Here is a 21,616-nt window from a genome sequence, read left to right as displayed (position 1 = left end):
GCCCTTTACAGAAAAAGTTTGTGATCCCTGCTCCAGACTGTAAGCTCTGCATGGGTCATATCTGTCTTCCTCACCACTGTATTCCCATCACCTAGCTAAGTATGTGCCTGGCACCTAGTAGGTGCACAACAACTAGGTGTTGAATAAAGGGAAGGTTCAATGAATGAGTTGAGTATTTTTCTGGTAGTTCTGGCTAGAAGGGAACAGAAAATTGTAGTTTGGACACTCTGCATATATCTGACAGAGAAAAAAGAGGGAAATGTGGGGGAAGCAGGAGAGCTCAAGTGGGGGACCTCGGGGCAGCAGTGGTAGCTGCTTCTAAAAGCTGCTTGATAACATCCGTAGCTCCCATATTTGGGCAGCACGTTATTGCTACAAAGGGCTTCCCCACCCAGGCTCTCATTTGCTCCTCACAAGTCATGAAGTAAATGGTATAGGGACTGTCATGAAAAAAGCCAGGCCCTGGGGGAAATGACTGTTGGGTTTACATGGCTTGGTAGTGACAGAACCAGGCTTGGAGCTCAGGTGTGTGGATTCCCTGCTGAAGGCATCTGCATGACTTTCTTCTGTCTCCATCTTCCTTTCCATGTTGAGGGTTTACCACAATGGCTGGCAGTTACTGAGCATGCATAAGGGAAGAGAGGGAGCTGGATATGGACAACAGGGTTATAGGAGGCAGGAGTCATCTTAAATGTTCTCTTTAGTTGGGATAATAGTCACTTCTAGAAACACAGCACTGGAAAACGATGTGCTCACACATAGTTCCTCATTGGATCCCATTGGCCTGGCATCCAGAACATTTGCTTGCCTTTTGGGAGAAAGGTGAGTGGAGACCACCGTGCACATAGCTAAAAACTTGAAGGCTTCTAGCTGTCCTGTTCTAACAAATAACACTGGAAAATCAGCCTCGTTGGGCCCTTGGTAAAATGGCAATAAAAATGTTGTCTTATGGCTAAGCGAAATCAGTCAGAGAAAGACAAACACCATATGATGTCACTCATATGTGGAATTTAAGAAACAAAACAAACAAGCAAAGGGAAAAAGAGAGGGGGGCGCAAACCAGGAAACAGACTCTTAACTATAGAGAGCAAACTGATGGTTACCAGAGCGGCGGGGGGGGGGGGGGGGGGGGGGTAAGTGAGGGGTAAGTGGGGGGATGGGTGAAATAGGTGACAGGGATTAAGGAGTGCACTTGTTGTGATGAGCACAGGGTGACGTACGGAAGTGTTGAATCACTATACCATATACCAGAAACTAATATTACACTATAGGTTAACTAACTGGAATTTAAGCAAAAACTGAAAGAAATAGAAAAAGGAGAAAAACCTCCCTGGTTCCCATAAGTTTAAAGTGATATGGCGCTGTAGATTCTAGAAGCTTGAGATAAGGTCTGCAATTTTGGGAAATGTCCTTAGTGTAATGACTTGTAACTATTTATATAAAAAATGTATATAACCCTACACCTGTTAGGCAGCTGTCCTAACTTGGGCTCCGATAAAACTTTCTTCCTTCCTTCCTTCTTTCCTTTTTTTTTTTTTTTTTTTTTTAATGCTGTCTTGCTTGAACCAGAAGGGATTTGAAGGTTTGAGCATTCCCCCCACCCCCGGCGCCCCTGCCTCACCTCTCTATCTCTATCTTTCCTTTCTCTTTCTTTTTCTTTCCCTATCTATCTCTATCCCTATCCCTAACTCTATTGCTATCTCTAATATCTCTAATATCTCTCTCTCTACCTCTCTCTCTCTCTCTCTCTCTAATCTCTATCTCTAATGATATATAGGTTTTACCAACAGGAAAACATGATACAAATGGAAGGTGGTGGTCTCATCGTCATTTGTAATCATGGTTCTTATATTGGGAGCTAACACCAGGCCTTTAAGAGCCAGCCTAAACAAGATGGCTGAGCTCTGGCTGGGGTCGACTGCCCTCGGAGCCACTGCACCCACCTCTATACTGAAGCTTCTGGGCTCGGTTGTTTGGACAGTCCTTCCCCTGTAAACTGAAGTTGATGTTGGTGCGGATGCAGCGGTTATTGAGTGGCTGCACAGGCCTGAAGTTGTCACTCATGCTCAGAAAGATCTGAGATGGCTGATTCTGGCTGAGCAGGCGTAAGGAATGCATCTGTGGAGAGAGACACAGCTGAGTCCGACCCATTCTCCTAAATGCACTAGGGAAAAAGGAGGACCGCGTAGACCGTGGCCATGCCTGGTGGTACTGGCTGCCTGGGAGAGGGCGTGTGAGCCCTGCAGAGACCCTTGTTTCATGGATTCAGTTGTGCTGCAGGCCCACTGATGCCTCCGTGCATGGAGTGAGCCTTGCTTCTATCTGACTAGGTCATACATGGCTCTGAACAAGTCCTTTTGCTCTCTCTTATCCTCAAATACACTCTCTGTCAAAGGAGGAAATCTATCTAGTTGTTCTCCAGTGTCCTTTTTTTTCTCTGACACCTCATGGTTTGATAACTTTTACTAATTCAGGGAATCATTCCCCCACATGGGTATTAGCCAAACGGTAGTGATTGGTCCCAGGGTCGGAGCTACATTACGCTGGATCAATCTTGTTCATTTTCTGTGATTATCAGGACCAGGTGGCTGGACTGGAGCATTTTCTACCATGTTCCACCCCAGGACTGTGAAGCAAAGGAAGAGTCTCCAACAGAAAAGAAGAATAAAGCATATGTGCAACAAGGAGCAGAGAAGAACCGGGAGGATGGACTTCTCGTGAATTCCTGACATCAATTTCTGATCTCAACTTCCATGAGATGCCCCCATATCTCTTGAATACATCCTTTTCCCTAAGTTTAAGTCATCTGGAGGGGGTGCCTTGTCACCTAAAGAATCCCAATCATTACAGATAGGATCAGAGCCTTCAAATGGTTCAGACTGTTGGCTTGTGGGAACATATTCTGTCAAGGAGACTGGATAAGGAGATTGGATTCCACTTCCTTTGCTCATCTATCTTCCTTTTGAGTTTTTATAGACGCTCACCATCAGAGAAGTCCAAACTTGAACAGATGTAATTTACCCCCCCTCATTACAAAGAGGAGGAGTGTTCCCTTCACATAAGTGGGGGTGACAGCTTTAGGAGCACACAGTTGAGCCATTGGCAAAGCTGGCACCACGTGGCCACTGGTTCTCATGCAGTTCAGAGGAATGCTAGTCCGGTGAGGTGCTCTAAAAAATCCCACATTCAAATAGGTTCGTGAAATGCTAAACATCCCGTGCCTTCTCTTGGAGACAGACACATATATTATCAATTTAAAGGCCCTGAGAAGTTTCCCAGTAAGAAAATCTATTTAACTTTTTTTTTAAATCCAGCTTTTTCAAACATATTTCGACATACCCATTTTGCTCACTTGCTGTCTGAACATCACAGCTGTCACACTTTGGGAACCCTGCTCTCTTTTCTCATTCAGACAGGTGGGATGGTTCTATCTATAATTAGTTCATGCTAAGCCTTTTCAGAGGCTGGTTCTTCAAACACAGGTGTGGTGATTTCAATTGTGTACCCCCAGAATTCATAAATTGAAGTCCTAACCCCAGCACCTCAGAATGTGACTTTATTTGGAAATGGGCTCATTACAGATGTAATTAGCTAAGGTCATAACGTGGGCCCTGATTCATTATGACTGGTGGCCTTATAGAAAAGGGGATTTGGACAGAGACACAGGGGAAGAACGCCATGTAAAGATGAAGGCAGAGCGGGCAATGCTTCTACAAGCCAAGGAGCACCAGAGATTGCCAGCAACCCACCTGAAGGACAGGTGCGGAACAGTTTCTTCCTTACATCCCTTGGAATGGATCAACCCTGCTGACACCTTGATCTTGGATTTATAGCTTCCAGAGCTGTGAGGCAGTACATTTCTGTTGTGTAAGCCACCAAGTCTATGATGCTTCATTGAAGCAGTCCTAGCAAACTGATAGAACAGGCGCTCCACAAACCCAGTCGGTCTTTATACTGTCTTCCCCATGAGCTAAAAGACCCCGGAAAAGCTCACCTGCATCCTGGTTATGTACACAGGTTTGTTCATTATTATCCAACTTGCTGTCTCATAGCAGGGTGGGATAGTCATCGACCCATCGTAAGTAATGAAACTAGAGGTCTCTGGATATAGTTCTTCTATATTAAGTCCCTGTAGTAAATATGCATCATCTAGAGAAGAAAATAAGAAAGATTTAAGAGTTAGGTTTCTTGAGAAAGTGTGATATTGCTGATAATTGTTTTTTTTTTTCTTTTTCTTTTCAGACTCCAGAAGACCGTATCTGCTAGGACAGGCTATAGTAATGAACAGCCTCCTGCCCCCCCCCCCCAATCTCAGTTATTTTTAAATTTTTTAATGTTTTATTTATTTTCAAGACAGAGAGAGACAGAGCATGAGCAGGGGAGGGGCAGAGAGAGAGGGAGACACAGAATCTGAAGCAGGCTCCAGGCTCTGAGCTATCAGCACAGAGCCTGATGCAGGGCTCAAACCTACGAATGGTGAGATCATGACCCGAGCCAAAGTTGGACACTCAACTGACTGAGCCACCCAGGGGCCCCATGAATCTCAGTTATTTTAAACAACAAAGGTTTATTTCTTGCTTGTGTACATGTTCACCCTAGGTTGGCTGGGAGCTGCCTCCATGTCACTGCTGTTCACACTCAGGGACTCGGGCCCATAGAGCAGCTGCCATTTAAGACCCTTGTGAGTAGCAATGATAGAAAGCAAGCATGATGAAGCATATGTTGTCTCTTAAAACTTCCATCCTAGAAGGGACACATGTCACTTCTGCTCACACTTTGGCAGCCCAAGAAGTAACATGGTCAAAGTTGACATCGGGGATTCAAAGAAGCACATTTCTCCAGCAGGATGGGGGCAATGAATACTGGCAAACAGAAATGTGGTCACTACAAGGACACAGGAAAGAACCAAGTCCGTGGTGATGGCCCCTGAGACCTAGACCCATAGCATTATAGTCATAATGAAATATACAATTAAAGGCTTCAGGACCTATTGAAACATCTCCTGGTCACCATTCTTATTTGTTTACATTGCTCAATTAAAAGGACGTTAAGAAAACACTTTTAGAAAGAAAAGCAAATCAGGCCAGATCCTACCATGAGATTCAACAGTTAAGTTCAACAATGGATTTCATTTTTGTGGATCTCCTCTCTATCGGGCCCATGTACATAGCCTTTTCTCTTTTTACACGTATTTGAGGTAGTCACACTCATATGTATTTTAGTATTAAATATGCTTTTTCAGTTATAAATGTGACATAAGTATATATCAGACTACATGGAAAAAAGAGAGAAAACAAGAGGATAATAAGCACCTCGATCAACTAAAAACAATTGCCGTTTTGGTTTGTTTCATTCTGATTTTTAAATTCAACACACTGGTTGTACTTTGTAAACACTGAATGTACTGAAGTTTTCAAATATCCACAAATTCCAATGAGCCTCTCTCACTCCTATCCTCTATGATCCCTCCCCTTCTTTCCATGCACTCTTACTCTCTTCTCCTGGCTTCCAAAATGCCATGCTTGGTATTCCTATTTTTTTTTTTTTTGGTCATTCCTTCTCAGGTTCTGTTGCTGGCTCCTGATTTTCCACCTACTTCTCTCTGTGTTGACATTTATTGGGGGACATGTCCAAGGCTTTTTCCCCCCCTCACTCTACAGTGAGAAGACCATTTACATTCATGGCTTCCACTGCCCTCTCTATCCTGGTGATTCCAGATGTAAGTGTCCAGGGGTCTTGCATTCCCAGTTTATCATAAGTGTCCACCACTGTGGCCAGTCCAGGAGGCCCAGAGAATGCACGACAGGAACCCAGTGCCTGGCAGGTGGAGGGATGAGCCTGGTTCCTCCAGTCCTCCTAGATCCTCTCATCCACGTTTCTAATGCCCAGTGGAAAAGGACCAACTCTTCAATAGTCGACATCATCTCTCAGGTTTAGTACTGTGCACATATAATGCTAAAAAAAGGACTTTCATATACAGCTGGAAACTCACAGTGACCTGTAAAACTGGTCAGGCGGATAATAACTCCTCATTGACAAGAAGCTTAAGATCAGAGAGGCACAGTAACATGCCTAAGGTCACAGAGCTTGCTGGTGACTTCAGAGTGCGAACTGGAAGCCAGCTTTCCTGACTTCCAGACCAAAGTCATTCATTCACTCAACAAATGTTCACTAAGCACCTCTTTGTGCCAGGCATAGGGTTAAGGTCTGGGGATAGAGCAGTCAACAAGATAGATGCAGTGTCCACCCTCATTTTATTGAGGAGACGGACAACAAATGGCAAAATAAACACATGTGGGCTCTTCTATCAGGTGGTGGTGAGCGCACCTTGGTCAGGCCTGTTCCTACCTTCTGATCCTGAGAGCATCAAGGATGCTAATCCATTTTCCTGGGCAGAGGCCCCCTACCTTCTGCATCTCCAGAAATTGCTCACTCAAGTTTCTCTGATAAGAAAGAGTCATCTCTGCCAAGGGAACTTGAACTTCAGTGCTCCTTCCCTCGTCAACTGAATTAAGAACAAATCAACTGATTCAGTGGTTTGAAATGATGTAAATAAAACCACCGTTTCCCTCCTCCTTCCCCAACTGCTCTGACTACCCTGACGGGGGGAATTGAACATCTCTAGAGCTTTGTCCACAAAATGACCATAAGACAGGCAGAGAGGTCAAGCTGGATTTGGAGACCGACCCTAGAAGAAAGGACTTTCTTTGAATTTCCATTTAAATGTATCTACCTTCCTATCCAAACATGAAGGAATCAGGACAAGCCCAGGAGAGGTGCAATGATTGGAGTATGGCTGGACTGGGTCTGTACCCTGCCCTGTATGGTCAGATGCTTCTCTAATAAAGCCATAGTGTCCAGAGCACATGTCAATGTGATGGTCCTTGAGAGTCAGATCAGACATCAACACAGTAAGCTTCTGTTGAATATCCATTATTTGGCTCTCACTGTTTCTTAAGCCCCTAATGTATGTCAAGCACTAAGCTAAGAGTAGGTGAGCAGGATGTAATTAAGTGAATGTAGCAAGGAGCCACAGAGACAGTGACATATATCTGTACTGTGTCCACTGAGAGGTTGTCAGTTCTGCCTAGGGGTGGGACTCAGGAGAGTATTAATGGAGGAGCTGACCCGAACTGCATTTTGAATGACAGGAGGTAATCAGTGTAGCTGCCAGTGGGGTGAGTGTCAACGGCACTGTAGGGAAAGAACTGAGGATGGAGAGAGAGAGACTCCCCTTGGAAGAGGGCTGGAGTGCTGGTCAGGTGCAGAGGGAGGGAGGGGTGTTGTGCAAGATGAAGTTGGCCGCTGGCACAGGCCACACCCGGGAGGTCCTTCTCTGCACTATTGGGAGTTTGGGCTTCATCCTGTAGGCAATGTGGAGGCACTGAAGGGTTTACAGCAGGGGAGTGGCAAGATCAGATGTGCACTTAATGATGCTTGCTCTGATGGCGGTTTGGCCTGAAGATTAACATACTGAATGAGAGAAGGAAGCATTCGGCACATCTTTATTAAAGGTCAATGCGATTTGTTTAACCAAGCTTGCATGCAGAGCATATTGGGTACTCTAGCGTGCTGCTATTATTGTATTTTATTTTATTTGGGGCGGTGGAGAGGAGGGAAGGAAGGAGGCAGCAGAATGGGTAGCATTGCAGGCATGGCTGGAAATAAGAAAAAGAACATTTATGTTTCTCTGAAACTGTCACCAGCCTCTGTGTTGCGTCCATGTTGGAGGAAAGTGTCGGTGTGTGTGGGTGGTGGTGGGGGGGCAGGCTAGGAGCAAGACGCCCTGTTAGTGAATTTAACCCACACAGTAGGGTAACAGTGTGCTTCCAAAACACTGGCATGCCCATATCCCAACTCCACCTGCTGGGGTCCTGCCAGGAGGTTCCTCTTCGCCCACATCCCTGAGAGATGCAACACTCCGTGAGAGAACTCAGTCAGCTTGTGGGTGCTTCCACTCTCCCCTGCTCCCCCTTTGCTGCTTTCTTTCCACGAATCTTGCTAATATTCATCCTTCACCTTTTGACCTTTTTGAAATTAAGATTTTATTGTCAAGTAAGCCCAAACCCAATGTGGGGCTTGAACTCAAAACCCCAAGATCAGAGTCACACGCTCTACTGTCTGAGCCCTCCAGGTGCTCCACCTTTTGCCCTTTTTATTTCCTCACACCACAGAAGTTGGGAAGACTGAGTGTGAAGAGTGTGAGGACTGGACTCAGACCTGTCTTGGGGAGTGCTGACATCACTGCTCACCTTCTGCGTGGCCGTGGATGTGCAGGTAACCACTCCAGCCTCAGTTTTCACATCTGTAGTAAGCAGATGGTTGGGGTAACCAATGGACAGAATGTGTGTGTCCCCCCCCAAATTTGTATCTTGAAGTCCTAGCCTTTAATGTGACAGTATTAGGAGGCAGGGCTTTGGGGGAGATAATTAGATCATGAGGATGGGGCCCTCACGAATGGGATTAGCGCCCTTATTAAAGGGACTCCAGGGAACGCTCTCACCCCTTCATCCATGTGAAGACACAACAAAATTTCTGCAACCCAAGACAGGGTCCTCGCCAGAATCCAACCATGCTGGCTGGCATCTTGATCTTGGAATTCCAGCCTCTGGAGCTGTCAGAAGTAAATCTGTTTGTAAGCCACCTGTCTGTGGTAGTTTATGACAGCAGCCCAGACTAACTGAGACCAAGTACTTGCCTCAGAGTTGTTTGAAGAATAAGATCACACTTTTTGAGTACAGATGGTCTCTAACTTTGGATGGGTCAATTTACGATTCTTCAGCTTTATAATGGTGTGAAAGTAATACTCATCCAGTAGAAACCATACTTCGAATTGTCCATTTGGATCTTTTCCCAGGCCAGCGATATACAGTATGATCCGCTCCCATGATGCTGGGCAGCGAGCTGAAGCTCCCAGTCAGCCTCTTGATCACGAGGTTATGTAAACAACCATTCTGTACCCAGAATGGTAACCTCCAACTATTCTGTACCCAGATACAACCGTTTATATTCCGTTCTCCACTTTCAGTGCAGTATTCAATAAATTACATGGGATAATCAACACTTCATTATAAAATAGGCTTTGTGTCAGATGATTTTGCCCAACTGTGGGCTAATGTGAGTATTCTGGACATGTTTAAGGTCAGTGAGGCTAAGTGATGATGGTGGGTAGGTGGGGTGTATTAGCGGCATTTAAAAAATTTTTTTTAATGTTTATTTATTTTTGACAGAGATAGAGAGAGACAGAGCATGAATGGGGGAGGGGCAGAGAGAGAGAGAGAGGGAGACACAGAATCTGAAGCAGGCTCCAGGCTCTGAGCCATCAGCACAGAGCGCGATTCGGGGCTGGAGCTCACAAACTGTGAGATCATGACCTGAGCTGAAGTCAGCCACTTAACTGACTGAGCCACCCAGGCGCCCCAATGTTTATTTATTTTTGAGAGAGAGAGAGAGAGAGAGAGAGAGAAAGAGAGAGAGAGAGAGAGAGAATGAGTGGGGGAGGGGCAGAGAGAGAGAGAGGGAGACACAGAATCTGAAGCAGACTCCAGGCTGCGAGCTGTCAGCACAGAGCCTGATGCAGGGCTTGAACTCATGGACTGAGTGATCATGATCTGAGCTGAAGTCGGACACTCAACCGACTGAGACACCCAGGTGCCCCTAGCGGCATTTTTGACTTGGGATACTTTCAACTTATGATGGGTTTACTGAACACAGTCCCACGGTAAGTTGAGGAAGATTTGTACTTGGCACATGCTGTACTGGGTAGCATTGATGGCACTCCCGCTTCCTCACCCAGGATGACTACTTCCCTGGGATAACCACGCTTGACCTCCCTGAGGTCTCCTGATTCTCCCCAGCTGGGTTAGTGGTTCATTTTCCACCATATTTGCTGACTCTGCTTGCCAAGAATAACTTACTATTTAAACGTCCCCACTACCCTGTGAGCCTTTGGAGAAGGGCTTCTGTCTTTTACCTCTGAATCCCCAGGCCTCAGCATGAGGTCCACCACATAGTGGGTGCTCAACAAACATTGATGGGATGAATCAGCAAAATCGTTTTCTGCCCAGCAGCTCCACCTGGTAATGGTGCTGGGCAGAAACTAAAGGAAGAAGAGGAAATATCATTTGTCAGATGATGGAGAAAAATCTCTGAGGCTCCAGTTCGTACCATTAGCTTAAATACATACTGCTCACTATTACCCCCATATATATCACACCCCAAGATATCAGGGTGAGAGACCGGTGCCAGTCTTCAGCTGGCATTACTGTGTTTCTACACCAAACACGTCTATACCCTGTATTTACATTGCTGAAATTGGCATGCATTTAACATGTAATGTTTGTCCTCATGAATTCTCACTCTGCCTCAGGCTGCCTTTAAGTCAGGGTTCCATCTTTCAGGGAATAGAGTTTGAGAACCCCAGGCCACATTTTTACAGCTTCTTTTTTCCCCAAGGAGACTTGCTTGGTGTATTTGGTGGGATAAACATAAACAAGTTTACCCAAACAAATTTACCCTCAGTAGCTCAAACTTTTGTAATGTTTAATGTGTCGGCTATATCTTTATAGTACCGGAAGACACCTTGGATACTCAATAGGTATAGAATAGTTACATGTGGTTCATAGCCCGATTTTATTCTTTCAAATGACTGGAGAAGTCAACAGCTGTGCTTTTTAATTTTATGACATGCCCTTGCTGAATCTGTGATTCATCTTCTACTGAGTTCTTGGTCATGGATACAATTCTCAAGCTGACTTTTTCTTACTTATTTTTATAAGTAAAACGTACGATGATGACACACCCAGGACTGAATAGTGGGGGAATCGTTCCCTTCATCTGAGCTCCAACAGCAGCCTCTATTAAATGTGTCGTGTTTACTTATGTGGATCACTGAGAGATTTAACATCACCCAGTCCCTGCTTATGAAGTTCCCATTCAAAGAGAATGATGCCAATGAGAAAAAGGCATGGTGGTTCCAGGGATCGATCCTGGGCTTGCTTCTGATCAATAAGGAACTATTTGGCAATTTTCTCACATGGAATGACATTTCCTCTCATAATCTGCGGCAAATCCAAGTGAAATGAAAAAAGGCAATTACTAAAGAATAAAGTCATATGATTTTTTGTTTTATACAAACAATCAGTGAAAAACAGGGCCTCTAAGAATTGGATTCATGGAGGTAAGCCCCTCCTTTTCTGTGCCTCGCTTCCCTGAGTTACTGCTTAGATTGCAACATGGCAAGCAGTGTGCTGCATTTCTCATTCTGTGACAACATCTCCAAAGCCATTCTTTTGAAATGAAAGTACAAGTTCAATTAAGCATAGAGAGAGGCACCAGGAGCAATATGCTTAAACTCCCTGGTGATATTTCACCACATTTACCACTGCGTCCCTCTGAGGAGCGGGTGCCTGGAACACTTCCCAAGGAGCTGAGAGGTATAAGGCAGTCACGAGTTGGTCTCTCCTTTCCTATGCATTCATCTTTTAGCCGGGGTCAGGGTAGGGGACCAAAGCAAAGTTGTAAGCAGGAAAGACTGAAAACAGTGTTTTAAGGGGCTCGTACTGTGCGTCAAATCACCATGTTTAAAATCTCTCCTCTAAATGCCTTTGGTTGTGTGTCTTTATTTCCTTGGAGGAAATATATTAGGACAACAGCCAGACTGTTAAAGTTTGGAATCTGTGATCTTTTGGATTCATAATGGGCTGAAGTTCAGTACTGTATTTACAATCTATGAAATGAATTGACTATGTGAGAGAGAATGAAGCTATCCAAATGATACTCTGTCCTAGGACATCGGAAGAAAGCCTTCATTTATACGTAATGTTCTAATAATTACTCCCTGCTCTCAATTTAAGAAGGCTCTTTGCACTCCATTAGTTTACTGGTTTCACCCTTGAAAAAAATATCATAAAATCGCTTTTAAAAAAATAATGCCACCTTGATGAAGTCAGGTGGATACTAAAATGATAAGAATGTTGGGGCGCCTGGGTGGCGCAGTCGGTTAAGCGTCCGACTTCAGCCAGGTCACGATCTCGCGGTCCGTGAGTTCGAGCCCCGCGTCGGGCTCTGGGCTGATGGCTCAGAGCCTGGAGCCTGTTTCCGATTCTGTGTCTCCCTCTCTCTCTGCCCCTCCCCCGTTCATGCTCTGTCTCTCTCTGTCCCAAAAATAAATAAACGTTGAAAAAAAAATTAAAAAAAAAATGATAAGAATGTTACCTTTTATGTAATTTGGGATGCTAATTGATTAACACAAGAAAAATGGAGGGATATTGGCATTCTTACACGATACTACATTAAAAAATTAAAATACTTCGCGTAAATTACTGATATCTCCTCCAGAAAATCCATTCAGAAAATCCATTTTTCAATGTCATGATTCCGGTCTTGACCCCCAATCTATTGAAGGGGAATTTCACTTTAATAAAATGGATTTTCTTTAGAAGACCTTCTAAATTCAGCCTGAAATTAATTCAGGCTGGTCTTTTCCATTGTTGGCCTGGGTTCGTGAGAGTGTTTTCTAAGATTTGCTCAGACATATGAAATCTAAGCTTCCAAGGAAAGTAGAACGTCACTAGGCCATTACTACCCACTGCATGGCTTCATATACAGGAGCTGTCCTTTGCTTAAAGTAAGCCGTATTGTGTGCCCAGCACTGTATTCACTGTGAATATAGTTTTTATTTGGCTTCATAGTGATCTTTCTCCCACTCGTCCTTTGGACAATTTAGGAACACACAAAATAATATAGCTAGCTTACACCAGTCATTGTCTAGGCAACAGACTACCTTGCTTAATCCTCACCCAACCCTCTCAATATCAGTCGGACTATCCTCCTTTTACTGACGAGGAAATCGTAATTTCGGAGATGTTACGAAAACTGCCTGAAGTTGCACAGCCAAGGAAGTGGTAGAGACAGGAGCCCAGGTCTGCTCAGTTCTCTCTCTCTTCACGAGAGCACGTTCCTTTCTCTAAGTATGGTGGTTTCACCACCATGGTATCTGGCTTCCAAAATTTCTAGTCCTTTTGGTAAGATTCTCCTTCTGGTTGTCTTTTACCTATTCCCTGGCATTGATTTTCTTAACTGGCTCAACAGAATGACTTTGCACAATTCCTTTTTTCTGAGTCCTCTAATCTGTGACCAACTCAAGCAAATAGTTGCCATTTTGTGGTCATTGCACCCTGTGCTTCCATGCTTGCTCCCACTCACCTGCACCTCTTTAGCTAGTTGATGAGACAGACACACAAGAGCCTCTTCCAGGGTGGGATTTAAAAGATATCTTTAGAAATGATTTGCAATCCTAAGTCATGGAGATTTGAGCTGCTCTTTCAAAAATGAGGACATGTCCCGCCTCTCTTCTCTATTTATTCTCACTCATGATTTTACCCAGGTTTAAATGCCATCTGGATCCCAATGACTTCCACATTTATATCTTCAGTTCTCTCTCCTGAAATCCAGACTCATATCTAACTGCCCACTCCACACCTCTTCTTGGATGCCCAATAGACATCTCAAGCTTAACACATTAGAAAATTCTGATTCCTTTCCCCACCCACGAATATGCTTCATCTCAGTCTTCCCCATCTCCACTGATGAGAGTGTCCTCCCTTCAGTTGCTCAGGCTAAAAGCCTTACAGTCATCTTGGTTCCTCACTTTCCCTCATATCACAAATCTGATCTATCAAGAAATCTTGTGGTTCTTCCTTCAAAATATACCCAAGCATTTCTCACCACCCCATCCACATTGGCCTGGGATTACTATTGACATTGTCAAGTCACTTGGATTGTTGCAAATTATCTCCCAATGTTGACCTTTGCTCCTCTACTGTCTCCTTCCAATGAAGCGACCAGAGTGATCCTTATCAGCAGATGGTGTCACTGCTCAAAGTCTTAGACTGATTTCTCCTAACAATGGCCTCCAAGAGAAAGAATGATGGGGAAGATTGACCCCCATCTGGAAGAAATGTCTATGCCTTCTCTGGTTACTCTGTTTGCCAATGACGGCAGTGCTGCTGTGTCCTTCTGGATGACGCTGATTTCCATTGGTGGTCCCATGCCAAGGCATAGGCAAGAGTTGCAGAGAGCTTAGGATAGAATGAACCTGAACTTTCTTTCTTTTTTTAAATATGAAATTCATTGTCAGATTGATTTCCATACAACACCCAGTGCTCATCCCAACAGGTGCCCTCCTCAATGCCCATCACCTGAACGTTCAATGTGCCCACAAGTTCTGTGGCTAGTTTATGTCCCTTCCAAGTGGAAACAAATGCAAAATGCGAGGAGATGACTCTTGACATTGAACCAAAGTTAGAATTAAGAAAAAAACATGCTGATGAGTTTCATGCAATGTGAAAGGATCAGCCTTACAACTAGTTCTAAGACCTCAGAGGTAAGGTTTTTCTCTATCCCTAGAGAGGAAGCATGATGGGAAGATGAGGGCATAGAAAAGTTCTTAGGAGGACCTATGTTTGAATCCTTGCTCCTTCACTATGGAGGACCAGATTACTGTTCAGGGAATGTTCACTCCCTTCCCATCCCCACCTCCATGGGAGGATTCTGAGGTTGGGCTTGGCCATGTCTCTTTCTTTGGCCAGTTAAAACTGGATAGAAGTGACAGTGTGTGAGTTTCAAGCCTACACCATAAGTAACATCACACATTTCTGACCTCCACCATCAGAAGTACTTGCCATGGGTATCTTCCTGATCCCAGAGAAGTGACAGCCAAGCCACCCAAGCTGCAGCAGGAAATATCAATGCTGCTTGTTGAATGTTTGTTTGTTATGCAGAAGTTGCTGACATACACAATCACTTACTAGATGTATGTCCTTGTCAAATCGTTTCACTTCCTGGGCCTTGGTTTCCTCATATGTACACTGGGATAGCAAATCATACCCACTTTGAAGGTGAGTACTTTGGGAACACTAGGTAAGGTGTTGCATGAAAGCTATTAGCACAAGCCCGAAATGTTGAAGGTACTCAGTGTCGCTTCCCTACTCCTGATACTCAGCACACTGTGGAGTGCGTACCATGTCTAAGTGAGCGGGGCAAGTTGAAGTTATGCTGGGGTGTCATTTTGAGTAGCAGCAGAAGAATGGGCTGGTTGGGAGAGTGGGTGTGGGTCGGGGTCATGTGTCCCTGGGGAGTGTGGTTGGGTGGCAGTGGGGGAAGGGGTTGATTTCTTTCAATCTTACTTAGAAGTACAGAAGCAGGGTAGCCTGATAGATGTCCCTGATCAGGTGGTGGTGTCTCCACTGGAACTCGGCGGCTGATGCTAGCACGTCTCCAGAGCCTCTGGGGAGGCTTCCAGGCTTGTGTTTCCCACCCACTGCCTGCTTCCTAGTAAATGATTCCTGCTTCAGAACATCCCCCACTTGCTACCAGGCCAACTTTCCACAGGCTGGCTGCGTCAGAGAGTTTAGCGGATGGAAGAGTGCTGGCGCTCTCCTGCCGAGCAAATCAATCCCTTTTGGCCGCAGTGTCCTGCACATAGCGGCGTCGAGGTCATTCCCACTGGTAGGGCCATCATTATCCCTGTGGCGCCTGATAAAGGTGCTACTGGGAATGCCTCCATTATTGCCCAGAGTGTAAGAGCACAAATACCTGTGATTGTGGGGCCAAAAGCAGTTACCTCTCCCCATGTGGGGTCTCTTTATCTTGCTTTCATTCCCTTTCTCTTCCCTTCGCCGTGACTGATAGATTATGAGGGACAGAAGGAGAAGGGGATGCGCCCACTCTCTTCCGTTTGCATTTCTAGGGGGGAGGGCGTTTATGCAAATCAGTCTTCTGCAGAGACTCCTCAGCCTGGCATCAAGACCCTTCGATATCTGGACCCAAATGACCTCTCCTGTGACTCTCTCTGCCCCTGTCACTAACACTGCAGGGGCCACTCATTCCTCTATTAATTCAAGCCTAACCCGTGTTTACTGTGGGCGCTGCAATGGACAGCTGATGAAGGCAGAGTTCCTTCCTCTGAACCCTTCACAGTCCTTGTAATGCTCTTCTTGCTTTGGATGTGGCCCTCTGTGCTTGGAATGTCCTCCCTCCTTCCCTCTTTTTCCTTTCTGCCATCCCCCCCTCCTTCCTTCCTTGCCTCCCTCTTCCTCTTTTTCCTCCCTTGCTTCCTTCCTTCCTCCCTCTTTTCTCCTCTCCCCTCCCCCCCCCCTTTTCCACACCTCTCTTTCTCCAGCAAAGTTATTCATTGATTCAGTCCTTATTTTAAAGGCACCTGCTTTGTGCACCCTTGCCATGTATTCTGGGCAGTTTTTCCATGATCCCAAAGAGTTCTTTCCAGTTTTTTTTTTTTTTTTTGCATTATGTTTGTTACGTAAATCTCTATAATGCACTACCGTATGTCTGTCTCCCGACCTAGAGTGAGGACCCTGTGGACAGAAAACACGTCCTGTTGATCTATCTTGTGGCACCTAGGATCCACTCAGTAAATATTTGTGGAGTGAGTGAACAACTGAATGAAGGTCTTGGGTTTTCACATTGTGATCCACTTCAGCTATTGTCAAAGTCATCCTTCTCAATCCCCACGGAGCTGATGGGGCGGCAGTCAGCAGGGATGCCTCATTCAAAACAGATGAAGCTGAAGTTTCCCTTACCCACAAAAGGGCCATCTGTCATTGGTCCCGACAAGATCTGTCCCCCTGGCTCTCCAGCCCCTTGTTTGCACAAGGATTGGTACCAGTTCCTGAGGAAGGCCACCTTTCTGTAGCTCAGACCCCCATGGAGGGTTTCATTTTTGACAGCAGCCACATCACTTAATATTAATCAGACCTGTGCTGGGGGTGGGTTGGGGGAGGAAAGTCCCACTAATGAGTGACTCTGCAGCTGGCAATCTGTTAGATTGTGTGTTGGGGCTTAATGTGTGATTTCATGGCTTTTCACGGTCTCTAAACTGCAAATTCAAGATAATTTGAAAACATTTTATTTAATTTTCATGCTTTTTTAATCAAAAAAAGTTAAAAGACTAATAATATTTTATGGGCAGTTGTAAAATGTGCTCTTTGCACACAAAATAGAAACGCCTTCCTTAGATGAGTAACTTGAGTGTATACTGAGAGAGGACTCCATAGGGGCTCTGGTGAGGAAGGGCGGGTAGGTTTTGGAGACAACTCATTCTTCCAGGTGATGTCCATCTAGGGGGACTGTGATTCTCCAAGTTCATTCGTCATCCCCACTGCCCCACACCCCAACCTTTTCATATGGAAGTGACTTGGCAGTGAGCACTTGTGGGAAGGGCTGGTGTCTGGCCATTTTTATACTTCGGGAGACTTGCCTGGTGTCTGTCATGGGCAGGTGTGTGGAAAATGTTTTCTGAATGCATGAATAAATGAATGAGGGAAGGGTTCTCCATACTCTCCTTCCAGCAGTCCACGGAGACCTGAAAGCATTCACTCTGTCTTTCCCCCATCACCACTGGAAGCAGAAACAGCAGACAGAGCTGAGCTCCTGGCTTGGCGAAAGGGTGCTCCGCAAGGATGTGGGTATAAGAATGTTTGCATTTTGCTTTTTACTTCGGTGAAGTCATGATCTACCTATTGCTTAATTCAAAATCCCAGACCCAGAAGGACCCTAGAAACCTGAAGTTGAACTTCTTCACTTTATAGATGAAGAAACAGAGTTGACATGAAGAGGCTCCTTGCTTAAGGACAAAGTCAGGACCTGAATCCCACTTTTCTGCTCCTTCCTAATTAATTTAAAAAATAGTTTTTCCTGTCCTACTTCTTTCATCTCGCGGTGTGAGGTATAACTTTTCCTAGACCCTGCAACTTCTGGGTTTGCTCTGGGAGACACAATAGTTCCCTTTTCCTTCTTCCCCTTTCAACTTTGCAATGTTCTTTCTTTTCTGCTTAAGGATCCTGGGGAGAAAACATTCTAGAAACCTGAAGGCATGGAAATGGACAGAGTCCTCTAGAGCAGGAGATCACACATAGCAATGAAGAAAGATGCCACCCTGCCTTGGCCTGAAAAGGGACTCAGTGACAGAGAGAGGGAGATGTGGTCCAGCTCTGGAAATGTTGAGGTTGGATCCAAACTACCTGGTGAATGCTTTTTCAATCACATAACTGGCAGAGCCCCAAATGTGGCCAGCTGACATGGTGGAGTTTGTGAGCTAGTGGAGTCCCCCAGCTCATTACCAATCCATGGGATAACGATGACCATCATCATAATAATCATTATCGCCTTAGACAGGCGTGGATGACAAAGACACCCCGGGGACGTCCTTTTGAAATGAGCTGCTTCTTAGCCAACCCTGACTCTCCAGAGTGACTTTCTAGAGAATTAAAGGATCATGAAGCTGAAAGAGGCCCTCTGAGATCATCAGTTCTGGCTTTCTGCCTTCAGACAGGACTAACCTTTATAGAATAGTTGCTGTATAGGAAATTGAACCAAACTTACTTTTATATGTTATTCTTGTGATAGTATCTCTGTTGAGCATTCGATTAAGAAATGGGTTTGATGAATCAGAAACCTAGGAGAGAAAAGAAAATATTAGTGACTGGGCAGTACTATCCCAGGATGAACACTGCCTCCACGCATTCACTTATTCATTCATATTTACTGAGTGCCTACCATGTGCCAAACACCGTGGTGGCTGGAAATTCAGACATTAAATACACAGACTATGCTTTCAAGAAATCCCAGTCTAGAGAAAGAAGACAGGTGAGTAAATGAATGGTTATAATAGAGTGTAAAGAGTGCTATGATAGAATCATAGGTGTGATGATATTAGAGGAAGTTCACTTACCTGGGGCATCTGGGGAGCTAAGGAATGAGATGAGTCTTGAAGGATGGGTGGAAGTTACAAGGTGCTTTGCTGGTAGAGTGTGCAAAAGGAGGGAAGGGTAAGGAAAAAAATTACATACAGAGAATATGTGCATACGGACATGAGGGAGTGAGAACTAGTTATACTTATGCAAGTACTTCTGGGGGAAATATGAAAGGTGAGGCTAGAGAGGTAGGTAGGCAAGGGTTAGCTCATATCAGGCTTTGAATGTCATGTGAGGACATTTTAAGCTTTATTCTGTAGGGATGAGGAACCATCAAAGAGTTTTAAGTAGAGGGTAGGGAATGACATTTCAGGAAAGGGACAGTTAATCTAAGTAGACAGAGAGAAAGAGTACCCAGAAGAGAGGTATTAGGAGATAAAAAAAAAACTCTCTAAGACTATAGAACCTTATATCACTGCTTATTATCACAAGAATAAAATATACCATAAGCCATGCCATTCAGTCAACCAATCATCCATCCACGCGTCCATCCAACCACCCACCCATCCATCCAACCATGCATCTATCCATGCGCCCCATACATCCAATCGATATTTACCAAGTGCTTATTACAAGCCAAACATTGTACTAGATGTTCAGGGATCAGTTCTCATTCTGTACCCATGCCCTCAGGTCTCCAAATTCCTTCTTTGGGAGAACAAGGCAAACTTCGAGGGTCTTAAACCAGAGGACCACCACTTGGAGACTGTGATGTGCCCTCAAATAGCTGTGCACACTGTTTTATTTACCACCTCCCTTCTACTCAGTCTTTTCCAAAGTATGAGGATCCATCTAGTCATTTCTCTCCTACTTCTCTCAGTTCTGCAATTTATGCCTCAGCTGCTAATTGGATGCTGTGACACATCAGCATTTTAGATTTGATTTATTCTGAGGGCGGGAAAAATTGTAGCAGATGATGATGATTATTATTAGATAAGCAACAGGTAATTTTTAGTTTGGAGAAAGCACAGACTGTTTATTTTTCCTCCATCTGTCTCTCTTTTCCCACACAGTTTCCTGGATGTGTTGTGGTGAGACAAACGCACACTGGTGGGGGGCTTGGTGAGTGACAATGCTCAGTGGAGTTTTTCAAAGCCACCCCCAAATGGAGAGAAGTCCCAAAGCAAACACTGCTGCTCCTCAGAAGCTTTTGTGGCAAATTTAGCTTCTCCTTTGACATCCTGTTTGGCCATTTAAAACATAGCTTGAAGCCACCTGTTTGTGCCAATTCATATGAAAAGAGAGACAAAAAGATACTGCCATGGCAGGTAAGGAATCTGCTGTCCCCCTTAAGTGGGTGCCTTGGGCTCCTGGTACCCGGTGAGTCTGGACAGCGCTAACATTGGGAATGGACCCTTTTGAAAAGCTGATTAAAAATAACTGAAAAATTTCCAAAGTGCACACAGATGATTTGTGGGCTCTAGTGTGTTCGTGGCGTGGGAGGGAGGATAAAGTATGTACTGGGTATAAGTGAGCTTAAGTGGGAAGTTAATGGTGTGTGATTGAGCAGTAATTACAGCCAAACCTCAGCTCCCTGTGGTCATGGGAAGGATGGGGGATTAGAAGGGGACAGAGAAAAATAAAACCCCCAGATAAACAATTCCCTTATTTTAGCCAACAACTCCAACCTTTCAATGACTCAGCTTTCAGCAGGGTGCCATCTCTAGGGATCTGCTTACCTAGAGGTGGGGGCCTCTCATTTTCTTTTTTTCTTTTTTTTTTTTAAAATTTTTTTTCAACGTTTATTTATTTTTGGGACAGAGAGAGACAGAGCATGAACGGGGGAGGGGCAGAGAGAGAGGGAGACACAGAATCGGAAACAGGCTCCAGGCTCTGAGCCATCAGCCCAGAGCCCGATGCGGGGCTCGAACTCCCGGACCGCGAGATTGTGACCTGGCTGAAGTCAGACGTTCAACCGACTGCGCCACCCAGGCGCCCCAACCTCTCATTTTCTATGCCTGCCTACCAGGCAGGGAGCTGGGAAGAAGAGGCAGAAAAACCAGAAGGAGGGAAGGACCACCAGAGCCTGTGTGCCCTTAGTGCTAAGGGCTTAGGTTCATCTCATTTCTAGGCCCGTGCTGAGTACAGGACCCACCTGTGTCCCACACTCAATCAGTGTTTCGGGATGAGTAAATGACAAGTCTCAGCTTGGATAACGCACTGTGAAGCATCTGGGAGTTGATTATGTTGGACAAAGATAGAAATGCTGTGGCTTATTTTGTTTGAGGTCTGGCCAGAATGTGTCAGCTTTGCTCAGGAAAAGACTGGAAGCATCCCTAGGGGCCAAACTGGCCTGAGAAGGTGCAGGGGCTAGTCCTCACCTTTTCACTGACTGCAGGGGCAGAGGCGGAAGTTCCTCCAGCAACCCGCAGGGACGCAGCCAAGACCTGTGTCAGTATTCTTGGTGCACAGCGTGCTCCTGCCAGAGCTGGTGAAACACGCCCATAGTTTGCTGTTGAGGAGGCTGACTTCCTGGAGTATCAATCACCCTGTCAGCTGTAATGTGCCTGAGCTTCCAGGATGACATCTGCTGACTCAGGTGCTTTGAGCAAAGTGAGGCAGTCAAGGGCCAAGGCTGAAGCACCCACCACAGGACGGGCATTGTTGGGCAGCCCAGGTTGGCTGACATGGAACCCTGGCATCGGGAAAGCCAATGAAGGAGGTGAGCTCCCAGGCATGCATGATGCAATATTGTGACACAGCAATGAGCATGGCCCAGGATGAACACACTAGCTGTTATCAATATCATGACTGAGGCTGGTTGAGGGATATGGGAATTGGCCTTGTGCTTGTGGGTAGCATAGGGATGTGGGGGAGATGTTTATGAATATCATGTTCTGTCT

At 45.2% G+C, this 21,616-nt stretch overlaps 1 protein-coding gene and 1 long non-coding RNA gene across 4 annotated transcripts in view; one reads left to right on the top strand and one right to left on the bottom strand.

The window, feature by feature from the left end:
• LOC147574261 (uncharacterized) overlaps positions 1-5,150 on the top strand; it is a 110,361-nt gene extending 105,211 nt beyond the window's left edge. Inside the window, exons 3-4 of one of the 2 annotated variants that reach the window (XR_015244065.1) lie at positions 4,243-4,277; positions 4,600-5,150. This is a non-coding gene — a long non-coding RNA (uncharacterized LOC147574261). Of the gene's footprint in view, positions 1-4,242 lie in introns of both variants that reach the window. The other variant, XR_015244066.1, reaches the window with a different exon arrangement.
• CA10 (carbonic anhydrase 10 (inactive)) overlaps positions 1-21,616 on the bottom strand; it is a 489,815-nt gene that overhangs the window by 1,865 nt on the left and 466,334 nt on the right. For both annotated transcript variants that reach the window (XM_086686946.1, XM_086686947.1), the window contains exons 7-9: positions 18,403-18,475; positions 3,995-4,149; positions 1,944-2,118 (exon numbers count right to left, since the gene is read on the bottom strand). In XM_086686946.1, coding sequence (XP_086543072.1) covers positions 1,944-2,118; positions 3,995-4,149; positions 18,403-18,475 — 403 coding nt within the window. The remainder of the gene's footprint in view (positions 1-1,943; positions 2,119-3,994; positions 4,150-18,402; positions 18,476-21,616) is intronic.

The sequence above is a fragment of the Puma concolor genome, chromosome E1, assembly GCF_028749965.1.
Source record: "Puma concolor isolate L17-30 chromosome E1, mPumCon1.1.hap2, whole genome shotgun sequence".
Lineage (NCBI taxonomy): Eukaryota > Metazoa > Chordata > Mammalia > Carnivora > Felidae > Puma > Puma concolor.
The sequence above is the reverse complement of the archived record's forward strand: the minus strand, read 5'-3'. Positions and strand labels throughout refer to the sequence as shown.